The sequence below is a fragment of the Stegodyphus dumicola genome, chromosome 12 (assembly GCF_044657685.1).
Source record: "Stegodyphus dumicola isolate Sdum_Otavi_A_Nest chromosome 12, ASM4465768v1".
NCBI lineage: Eukaryota > Metazoa > Arthropoda > Arachnida > Araneae > Eresidae > Stegodyphus > Stegodyphus dumicola.
The window spans coordinates 54,535,448-54,547,931 of NC_140779.1; the positions used below are offsets into that span (position 1 = coordinate 54,535,448).

A 12,484-nucleotide genomic window follows, 5' to 3' on the forward strand; every position below is an offset into this window, starting at 1 on the left:
CGGTCGTCCAGTCGCCTGTGTCGTGTGTCTAGCGATTTCTCCCTCTGTCTGCTGCCTGTTTCTTCTGGCCTGTAAGGCAATATACCGGTCATCTGCGGATGTGGTTTCTCGTGGACGACCACCACTAAACCCCCAGATAGCTGTTCCTATAGTTTGAAATTGTCTCCAAAGTAGTGAAACGATGCTGTGAGCAATTCCGAACTCTGCAGCCACACTTGTCACACTGCGGCCTTCCTCCAACTTCCCAATGATTCGACCTCGGGTAAAGGCATCCAGATGTCGTCCAACAGATTGATTATTCGCCATTTCTCGCTGAGGCAGCAACTCGGTGTGATTTTAACTGCTATACGGCATTCAATCTCTTTGCCAGAAATACTGATCTTACACCGACAACATGCTTTATACTACTCAGACACTCCCCCATTACGTCTACCTGCATATCTGCGCATGTGCTACCGTACATCACCTTACTTAATCTCCTGATTGATCTTTCTGTTCGCTCTGCCTCTTCATTCAGCTGATATGCTAATTTTTCAACTTCGTCCTTAATTTTTGCATACCAGTGTATTATTATTATTTTGAAATACTAAATGTGCAATGCTGTTTCCTTATTATATTGGATTTTAAAAATTTAATGCTATTTTATGAACGTAATTAGAATTTTGTGGTCTTAAAAGACTTACTTTTCAATAGTTATGTTTATTGAATGAAGTAACAAATATTTAGTTTATTATCTTTAGGGAAAGTTATGAATAATTATGTTTTTGAATTTATGTTAAAAATTTTGATTTAATATTAAGAATATAAAAAAAGAAGAAGAATGATAATAAGAAGAAATGAAAAATAAAATTGCATTTTCTTAAAATTTGAGAACCTCCAAATTTTATACTGTATGAGGAAGATAAAAGGAACAATTAGACAGAGGTAAAAACATGTCTCGGTTTTTTAACCAGTAATCCCTCAACATACTCTAACTTTATGTACAATTATTTATCAATGCTGCGTTATACAATTATTAATTACTTATATTTATTATATAATTTCAAATTAATTTTACTTTTTAATTACATTGCTCACATAACCTACCATAATCATTCAATTTCTTAAATTTTTCATACTTCTCTATTTCTTACAACAATATTAACTATTAAAATATTGAATATATTCTATATTATACTCAAAACACAATTTTATATCATTTTCTATACACATATTCGAAATTATTTGATTATTTTTTTTATTACCACATTTTCACATTAATTCCAAAATTCTTAATATTAAATCACAATTTTTAACATGAATTCAAAAATATAATTATCTAACTTAAAATCCTTAACTAAATATAATTAAAATAACTTAAAATTTGTTACTTCATTCAAAAAATATAATCATGACAATTAAAATCTTTTGATACTATGAAATTTTAATAATTTTCCTAAAATAGTATTACAGTTTCAAATTCCAATATAATAAAGGAAGCACCATTACATATTTAATATTTCAATACGATTATATTTCTAGCTACACTCATTAAACACTTTATTCATAAAATATTTGGTGTGAAATTTTAAAATCCATAGCACTATTTGAATTTTGTTTCACTGTAGTGATTTTAATTTAACATATGATTGAAAGAAAATAATTATAAAATTCCATTATGGATAAACATTAAATTTATCACACACAAAATTTAAGCTAATTTTTAAACACAGACTAACAACATTCAAAGCTACTGGGAATGCGTAGTTGAAACAATTTGGAATGTTTGTACCCCCATCCACCCTTAATCCTTAAAAACGCTCATTAAATCCTTTTTAATTTAAACACTAGGTTGGATCAATTTTTGAAGTGTTGAATTTTTTCACTTCTTGATATTGAACAGATCAAGAGTGATGTTTTATATGGAAGCAGAATAAAATAAAATTAGTCATAATTTCAAAGCTCCAATCTTTGTTGTTCACACACTTTATAGATGGCTTTTCCATCTGTGCACCAGCACTTATAAGATCCTATCTGACTAGATGAAATAATGTTGTAGATGACAAGACAGATAATTTTATTTCTTGATGAATAATTTCTTATAACACATATTCTCCTTCACTTCACTGTAGATGTGAACTATAGATCACTTCACTATTCATCCCACAATTTTATATACAGTTTATCACGATTCGAGACAATAGGTAATACAGAGAAGCAATGAGACATGTGCTAGCATGGTAAGAGAGAGTAGAAAGGTTACTGCATGTTTCAACAAAGTTGTATATAGATTTGATATATAGTGTTGAATTTTAAGTTCTGAATGGCAATTGGACAAAAGGTTATGGCATTGCAGATGACATAATGCAGGTTAGTTTTTCAGGTAACTTATTTTAGATTCCAGGAAGGGGGATGTAGCCAAATTAAAGTTAGTAATTTGTGTTTTACATTTTTTTATCTTACACACACATATAATATATACATATACATAATTATTTAATAGAATTTTTTTTCTTTTATGCTAATGAAAATTATCCTTTCTCCCAGTACAATGATTTTTATCATATGGAGAAAATACAAAGATCTGAAAAATCATATTTTGAAAAAAACTTAAAAAACAACAATAATTGCAGTTTTTAATAAAGGATAAAAATGTGTGATAAAATAACATAATCCAAACTGTAACTCACCTTCAGGAAGATAATATTGTGTCTGGTCTTTTGAAAGAACTAATTCAGGAATTTTATGAAAATTTTCCAACCCACAGTCTCCAGCATCAAAACCACAAGCTTGGACATTACAAGCCTGTATTTAATACATTTAAAACTCAATTTGAAAACATGAATGTAATACATAACATGCACAAAAAAGTTTCATGATATTCAAGGACTGACTTCTAAGTGCATCCATTTTATAACTAATAACTTAATTGCTTATGAATTTCCCTATACATTTAAATCTAAAGTTGCACTAACAACAGAAATGATGAAAGGAAAAATTAATTTACACATAAGAAACCTGACTTACAGTCTTCAGTTTAATTCATATTTCAGAGTGCTCAGAAAGGCTTGAAAATGTGATGAATACAAATTTAAAAACTGATAAAAATAAATGATGACATAAAAGCAATGAAATGATAAACTGAAATACTCCTGTACTGTATTCTAATTACATACTAATGAAATCCTGCATATACCATAAATATTATCTAATGGTTATTACATTAATGAATATTTAATTGTGATAAATTGTGAATTCTATACAACTAATGATAAAAAAAGACGAAAATTTTTTAAATTACCCTATCACAGTATCTATCTGCTAGCCAAGTATCAGCACAATCTTCATTGCAGTAATCTAGATAGAAAAAATACTTATAATGCATAATGCATTAAGACTGAAATTTGAGACAAGCATAAAATATGTCCAAATCACATACTCTTAATTATTAAAACATTTAATCTATGGTATACACATATACATGGTTTGGTTTATTTAATTATGGCAAAGCACATGAAGGCTATCTGCCAAAAAGGATGAATGCCTTTAAGGATGATTTCCTAAAGGAAACTGGCTCATATCTATGGCATATATATCCTATCATATTATCCATAGAAAAAGCCACAAAAATGCCGATGCAGCCGAGATTCGTAACTTGGTGTATCTACCAGTGCTCAGCAACTTCACCGTTCAGTTGTTGGTAGGCCTATATGTGTATATTATACAAACAATTTCCATACTATGCATATACTTTCAAATACATATCTCCAAATGTTACAATCACATACTTGTCCCAATTGCACACAATCCTTGTTCTTTGCTTTCTCTATATGGTTAAATTATATATTTGGTGTTTCACAATTCTAATTCCTATAATTTATGTTCCAAATTGATCAATGATGCAAATTGAGATGGAGTCATTACAATGGTATATTATGCAAACCATGTTCTATGGCTGTCCATAATACAGGCCAGTTTGTTACAAGTTGCTGAGAGGTATTTAGTGAGATCTCCATAGTATTCAAAAAAAGAGTTCAACATGATTAAAATTCAGATATCAAGAGGGCGTATGAGGTACCTAAAACACAGCAAATTTCTCAATGATATACTTTTGTGTTATCCACACATGGTGGAAGAGAACTGCATTATTCTGCTAGTTACAAATCATAACATTAGGAAACATAACATTCATAAAGAGATATAATATATGATCTGTAGTATACTCAGCACATATTACTCTTGTCAAAGAAGATTCCAGTTACATTAATGATCCTTCAGAATATTCTACACTATTGCTGAAATATAACAAGCTTTCTTAATTTAATACCTTCATGAGAATAAAGATCTATAACTTCATACAGTATCTTCTGCACACACAATGTGCTTGTTAGCTTGAAACAAATGTAAATATGTCACAAAGTTAGCCATCCACAATCCAGTAATAATGTTCTCTTGCCCAGTAGGGATATTTTCATGGGCTGCAGTTTAAATAACAGTATTAATAGAGACTACAAAATCCTACAGAATACCAGATTATGAAGTATAGCGTACAAGCGGCCAATGAAATCATTAAGTTTGGAAGTTATTGACTACAATGTTACCCTTCTTAGAGTGTTTGCCATTCTTTTCAGGTACAGTAATTTCACTTCTTGCACAATCTATAGACACCTCCTCTTTGAAATATTCCCACTATAATCTTTAACGATTGTGCAAACCCAATAGACGTCATCATATAGCAGACAAAAAGCCACATCATTCTAGACCTATAATTTGTCCACATTCAAACAATATAAATGATATGAATTATCTATATCTATTAAATCCTCTCAGAAATATGAATAGGATAGATATGAATCTGCAGCTACACCAAACCAATACCTATAGCTGTTTGAGGTCATAAATAGTTACAGTGGATATGCAGCCATCTCTGAATCTTTTTAGAAGTGTTACATAGTTAGGTCTATCTCCTTTTTAACCCTGCAATGGAGGAGCCGGCGTACAGAGTACGCCAATGCCATCTTTTGGGCTGTAATTTTTAGACAACTCCTTCCTGAGCTTCCTCCCTTTCTCTACCCTCCTAGAAACATTCCATAAGTGCAATGCATCTGGTATTTCTGGTTAGTGTGGTTTTCGCCTTCCTTCCGAAAGCAGTTATTGTGAACATGTCGCGTAGGCGAATGCAGTATGCCGCTCCTCCAAGTATGCGCAGAAAGAATATTGTACCTCCTGAAGATTATCTGCGCATTTTAGAAGAAGTCTCGGTTGAAAGAAGACTCCGACAATTTGGATAACGCATCTGATGTCGATGAATCGGAAGTCATCGAACATTCTGATCATAAAAGTGACTAAGAAATTGAGGGAAATGTTTCTAAACATCCTCATTTTCCTTCCTCAACTCAACTTCCCCAACAAATGACGATTTTAGTGATGTTGAAAATGACACGAGTGATTTAAAATATGAGGACTCTTTTGTAAAAACAATTTACAAAAAAAAGAAAGTTGCAGGAAACTTTCTGAAAGAAGAAAAGGAAACTTATAAGTGGAATAAAGTTCCCCTCAAGAGCAAATTCGCCAGAACGCCTCAAAACAATTTGATGAAAAAAAAATATGCCCAAGTGCCAAAACTTGTGATAATATAAATGATGAGCTTTCTGCTTTCCAGAAAATCATAAATATAAGTATGATTGATGCTATCGTACAATATACAAATATTTATCTCAAATGTAACAGGACTGCAGATGATCTCCAAAACATCTCAAAGAGAAGCATGTAGGATATTAATAGAGCAGAAATGTTGGCCTTTTTAGGAATTTTATTCTTATTAGGGTGCAAAAAAAATGTCAAAACTCAATTTGAAGGAAGCATGGGCAAAAGACGATACTGTAATTGAAATTTTGCAAGGAGTCATGGGTCTGAAGCGATTCAGAAACTTGTGTGCTGCTATTAGATTCGACGATAAAGGCACAAGGTATGTGCGAAGAAAAACTGATACGCTTGCTGCACTAATAGAATTTTTTTAAGCTTTATAAACTTTTACACACCAGGTGACGAACTCACAATCGACGAGAAGTTGGAACCCTTTCGCGGAAGATGCTTTTTTATTCAAGTCATCCCCAACAAGCCCGCAAAGTACGGTCTGAAACTTTTTGCAGTTGTTCACTCACAAATGTTTTATACATTGAAGCTTGAAATTTACTGTGGCAATCATCCCCCAGGACCTTATGAGGCTTCTAATTCAAGTAATGACATTGTCAAAAGGCTAATTGTTGCGTACGAAGGCTCCAACAGTAACCTAACGACCGATAATTGGTATACAAGCTACCCGCTAGCTCAATATCTCCTTACCAAGGGTATGACACTTGTGGGCACGCTGTAAAAAAATAAAAAGGAAATTCCAAATGAATTCCAGTAATCAAAAACAAGAGAAGTTGGCAGTTCACTGTTTGGTTTTCAAAAGGATATGACAATTGTTTCATATGCAACGAAAAAAAATAAGTGTGTAGTACTGCTCAGTACTTTACACGATGATGACAAAATTGACCAGGAAACGAATAAACCTCAAATAATCCTGGATTGTAACAAATGTAAAGGCGGAGTTGACACCATAGAACCAACTTTGTATTAATTTCACTGTCGCCCAAAAAACCAAGAGGTGGACAATGGCAATATTTTTTGCACTGCTAAACGTAGCGGGCATAAATTTGCAAGTGTTCTTGAACTTTGCCAAACCTGATGCAACCATCAAGTTTAGAAGATATTTTTTTGAAAAATCTAACTACATCTTTGACGAAATCACATTTTCAGAATCATCTGAAAATGCCATTTCTCCTGTCGCATTCCAAAACTATTATTAGAAGGCTGGTAATAACAGAAGCCGACAAGACAGCCGAAAGGGACGAGGAACCACCTACAAGAAAGATCAAAGGACGCTGCGCTGAGTGGGGTAGAATGAAGAATAATTACACTACCAAAAAATGTTCTGAGTGTTTTAAGTTTACGTGCAGAAATCATCTGGACAAGACAGTACAACTTTGCAAAACCTGCTGCAGTGAACAGGGAATCTGAGGAGGATTAAAGTAGCAAAAGGTCTTTATTTCTTTTTATTTGTGATATTTATTGCTTACTGAACTTTTCTTTATGGAATATTTATAATTTGTAAATTTGATTTATAATTTTCATACAGAAAATAATATAGAATACTATTTAATTTTAAATTACATTTCCAGTGCATTCCCTTTTTTGAATTAATTAAAAATTCGTAATTTCCATCTTTACTGCTTTTTTTCTGTTATTCTTTTTCTTCTATCATTTTTACTATGACGAATCACCTTATTAATGCCATGTATGAGATTAAATACTTTCAAACACGAAGCACAGACTCGAAAAATGACCTGGCGTACTTCATACGCCGCACCTCTAAAATTGTACCACATGCCAGCCCCTCCAGCTGAGGGTTAATGGCATTATATAATCATATGCAATATTTATCAAACTATTCCTTTTCATCTGATTGCTCTGCATAGTGCATCCAGGTGGGTAGAAGTGTAATTAGTAGAAGGAATATTTTCTTGGGTTAATTAGCCCTACAGAATAAAATCTAACAGTTTACTCTTATATAACATGATGCATTTATATGGGCATTATTAATTTTCATTATATTCCATAAGATGATTAGATCATGTGCGTCATCTATCCAACTATTTAGTTTCACCTTGTTCTGTATAGTGCACCAGGTGAACAGGAGTAATGTGATGATGTGGGCAATATTTTCTAGGGCATTTCAGGACAATGATCTCTACAAAATAAAATCTGACCACTTACACCTACTTAACATACTGTTTATTAGCTGACAGAAATAGTATATAGCATAATACTTTATGCTCTACCACAAAGATAGTTAAAAAATGATTCCAAGAACATGTTAAGGAATTATCTTCATTCCAAAGTACTAGATATGAATCAAATGTAATTCGAGTCAGAAAAATGGTTATAAATTTTATCACTATAACCAAGTATTTTATAAGAATTATGAGATTAAGTCATAATATTAAGTATAAAGAGAAACCTAACAGTTAATTAAATCTATATATCATTACGTGAGTATTACTCTTATGGTAATAATTATACAACTTACATTATACTAAAACAGTTGTTTTATTTTTCTGATTTTTACAGCTAATTTGAATTAGTTGATCTATTCATTGCCTTCTACAGAGATAAGCAGTAGGCAAAATGCATCAAATTATGATCATAGAAGATCCATTGGTTGGGCAGTATTAATTACTGATTTTTAATTATGGTTAACATGCTAAATATTTTCTGGTTGGCATATTCATGTTTAACATATTGGACATTAACAGCCTAATGATCCAAACTGTATACATGAAGCAAATTTAAAAATCTTCTCTTCACTGGTGATATCAGCAGAAAATCCTAAATAGAATAAATTTAATCTGAATCATCCTTATCAGTTATAAATATTAATCAAATTCGAAACGTCAATTAGATTCAGGTTATGAAAACGTCAATATCATGAAATTATCATGAATCATGAATCACAGAGGGAAACTTACAGGGTATGTAAAACAGCATTTGTCATGCAAAGGGTTAGAAATGCAAAGTGGATAGGCATACTTAGGCTCAACAGTGTCTTCTGAATGATGATATACTAGAGCTATGAATACAAAGCCGTAGATGAATATGACAGGTAATATATTGTTATGAATTATATATCTAAATAATTTTATTGAAATTATATGAAAAACTGAAGTATATCTGGTACACGGTGTCCATAATTTAATCATCTGATAATAAAATAAAACTGAAATGTAATTTTATGAAGCAACCAGATATAATTTACATCGATATAATTTTTAGTAAAAGGAATTTTGTTTATTCTAATTTTGGGGAATGGCAATAAGAAACTTGCTTGTTTTCAGAATGCAAAATTGCATTGTGTATTGAAAAAGCAATTGCATTCTTTGGTTAGGGAAAACGAAATCTCCGAAAACAGTTTAGAGTAGTTAGAACAAAGGCATTTCCAACATGAATTTAATAAACCTCTACCAACAGAACAATCAATTAAAAGATGGTTAAAATCATTTCAAGAGACTGGGACATGTTTTGCATATAGGAGGTGGAGGTTAGCCAAGTGTCAGTGATGAAAATGTTTCCACCATTCAAGATGTGTTTGTGTGCAGCCCCAGTAAATCCATTCACCATGCTAGCATGCAGGCAGGCATTCCCAGGTCAACTTTCATAAAATTGTTCATAAATGGCTGAAAGTGATTGCATATAAACTGCAGATTTATCGACAAATCAGACCTAATGATACACTCATTTGTAAGGAAACATTTTTGACTATATAAGTAATGATAATCAATTTCTTCAGAAAATCGCATTCTGTGGTGAAGTAACATTTCATGTTTGAGGAAAGGTTAATCGACGTAACTGCAGTATTTGGGTGTTATAAAAATCCACATTTTATAAGGGACATTGAAAGCAGTATTCTCAAGTTAACATCTGGTACTCATAACAAAGTGGTTTATTCCTTCTTTTCTTGGAGTCATCAATTATTCGAATGATTACTTGGATACCCTGAGTTTTTTTTTTTTTTTTTTTTTTTTTTTTTTATGTAGTCAAACATTTCTTTCCAACAGGATTGGCTGCATGGCACTGAGCTACACATATACATATTCCTTGATGAAACATTTCCAGATCATTTGATTGCCACTGGTGGACCACCATTCTCTGGATGTCACACCACTCAACTTCTTTTCTGGAGATATCCGAAGAACTGAATTTATGCTGCAGTGATATGCAGCATCAGAAAATTAAAAAATCTTATGTGTACACCACATGACTTCCTTGTACGGAATATTAAATTATACGCAATTTTTCTTGCATTTCACTTAAACTTATTAGACTGAATTAAATTTATTTCAGCGATAGCGCTTAAACCACAAATAGATAAATGCACTCTTTAAAATTCACTATATTTGTTTACCATAGTGACACTCCGGCCCTAGGTTCACTTAAAAGAGCATTAAATTTCCTTAATTTTTTAACTCAGAATGCACAAAATTTATATTTGTTCGTTGTCACATGTTCTATTCAGATACTATAATAAATCTAAAATGATGTATTAAAAAATTAAGCAAAGAACAACAACAACAACAAAAAAAAAATAATAAGGTTTTCACAGACGATTAAATATACCTCATTTAATTAATTCAGTTCTTCCTTGGCGACAAAGCAAAAAAAACATTAAAACTCAAGACGTCTGAACTGAAAATTATGAAGTAAATCTTAAACACTTATTTTCTCCAATAAATTCCAGAATGGATTAAGCATGATTTAATTAGCAATAATAAAAGAAGGCATTATCTTTGTTTTTGCAAAGCTTACTTTCTCTAGACTGGCAACAAATCTACTATTCTGCTGTTTCAAATGTAAACAAACATTACCACCATTGCAAAACTAATTAGGCTTAGTTTCACTTAGACAACTTTTAAATTGCTAATAATTCTAAAAATATCGCATGCAGATTTACTAAAGGCATAAAAACCTTAATTGGAAGATAATAACAACATAATTCAATCATTTTTAAAGCAAAAAATGAAGTGAACAATTTACAAACATATAAGAATATACAAAATATAAGAATAAACATATAAGAAACTGAGATTACTGAGCTGAGTAACAGAGTGGATATATATGTATATATTTTTGGTGCAGCCGATTGCAATCAAAATATGAAATGCACATCTAAATGTATAGGAATCCTATATACAAAATTTCAACATTGTGAGGCTACACGTTTTTGAGTTATGCGAGATATGTACGTACGTTCGTACAGACGCTACGGAAAATTCTCTTCAGAATTAATTTTAAAGTAGTTTTATAATTTTTTGGATTAAATGAGTCTTTTATTCTATCCTTACATATGGATGCCACACAAAAATATTGATAAATTACATTCGATAGCAGTCAAAATAGATATTTTCATTGAAATATGATGCCTGAAGTTTTTTACAATTACAATACTTCCTTTTTACTTCGTAGAAGGAAGTAAAAATTGAATCACCACAGAAACAGCTCCTGTGTGATGCTCATGTTGAACAGTATTAATATAAAAATCTTTGAAGTGCTAAATAAAATTCAGTTAGTCTTTTATCCCTATCTCTTATTCTGCATTATTTAAAGCATATCTTTTTCCAGTGAATAAATTATGGACACCCCATATAATGTAACATGAAACGCCTCAAGAGAAGGAAGCTGCGCTGGAAAAATAAGGTTACAGGAGCAAGTATCTTTAACACTAAGGTAAATAAAGTAATATTGAGGCCAAACGAGATAGCGTCAAGCTGGCAATGGTTTTGGCAACTAATTTGTGTCACCAAACACAGGCAACCATTGAGCGACATTTTGGTTGGACTCCTGTGTAACTATAACTGATACTATCACTATGTAACAATATCCAACTCTATATAATTGTAACTGGAAATGCCTTCCAGCAATTTCGTTAAATTGGAGGTACTAGAAATTTCTCTGTGGTCGGGGGAAGAACTATATAAGATCAGAGAGAACATCAGTTCTCAGTTTTTAGTTCATAGTTGAGGTTACCGTATAGAGAGATTTTCATGTTATTCTCTTTAGATGTGTTTTGAATTGCATTGTGTTAAATGTTCTTAGTAGTTTGAGCTGGTAACTACTGATTGTGCTTTGTCAGACTTGAAGAGCTGTATGAGTACTTTTGTGTGAAGTTCCAGAACTGTAAAATATTTCTTTTGAGAAAATAAAATTTTTATTTGTTATCAGTTGTGTACGCATTCAATACATTATAAACTCAAACACACTTAACAGCCTCATTATTAGTAGCTGGAAACTGTCCTACATGTGTTACTATACTGCATCAAAGGTCATCACATAAGTAAACTTCCTATTTCCAAACAGAATGAATTATCGGTCTGTGTGAAAGAAGGTTTTTGTATTTCAATACTGCTGCTCATATGGTACACAAAACCATGACAATGATTTGAGTGTGAAAATAACCTGAAATTTTATAACATCACAGGAAAATAATCATCTCATCATCATGGAAATGACCAATCATATTGCAGCTTTTTCAATGTCATTACAGCAACGGAGTATTGCTAAAGGTGTAGCATTGTATTTTTTCTGATTTGATGGAATCTGCTGCACAAATAACTGTGGTCAACTATTCTTTGAGAAGGATTCTAATGACAATGAACCATCAATGTCAATCAGAAAATACTATGAGTACAGCATAGACAGTGGCATGCGAATTGGTGACTAGTCATCTTTTCTGGTGACTGTAGCCTCAATTTCAATGATAGCCACAGACACATTAAAGCATTGGTATTAAGGCTTCGGAAGCAGTTTTGTGTGGCCTACAAATACATTTTAATTATATATTTGTTGTAACTATGATGTTTATAGTTTTGAATACATAAAGATATACACGGAACTTATGTGTATGACT

General features: G+C 31.9%; 1 protein-coding gene across 2 annotated transcripts in view; it reads right to left on the bottom strand.

Moving 5' to 3' along the window:
• The window catches only part of Gnptab (N-acetylglucosamine-1-phosphate transferase subunits alpha and beta), a 116,284-nt gene that overhangs the window by 66,166 nt on the left and 37,634 nt on the right, over positions 1–12,484 (bottom strand). For both annotated transcript variants that reach the window (XM_085827727.1, XM_085827726.1), the window contains exons 11-12: positions 3,281–3,336; positions 2,670–2,784 (exon numbers count right to left, since the gene is read on the bottom strand). In XM_085827727.1, coding sequence (XP_085683853.1) covers positions 2,670–2,784; positions 3,281–3,336 — 171 coding nt within the window. The remainder of the gene's footprint in view (positions 1–2,669; positions 2,785–3,280; positions 3,337–12,484) is intronic.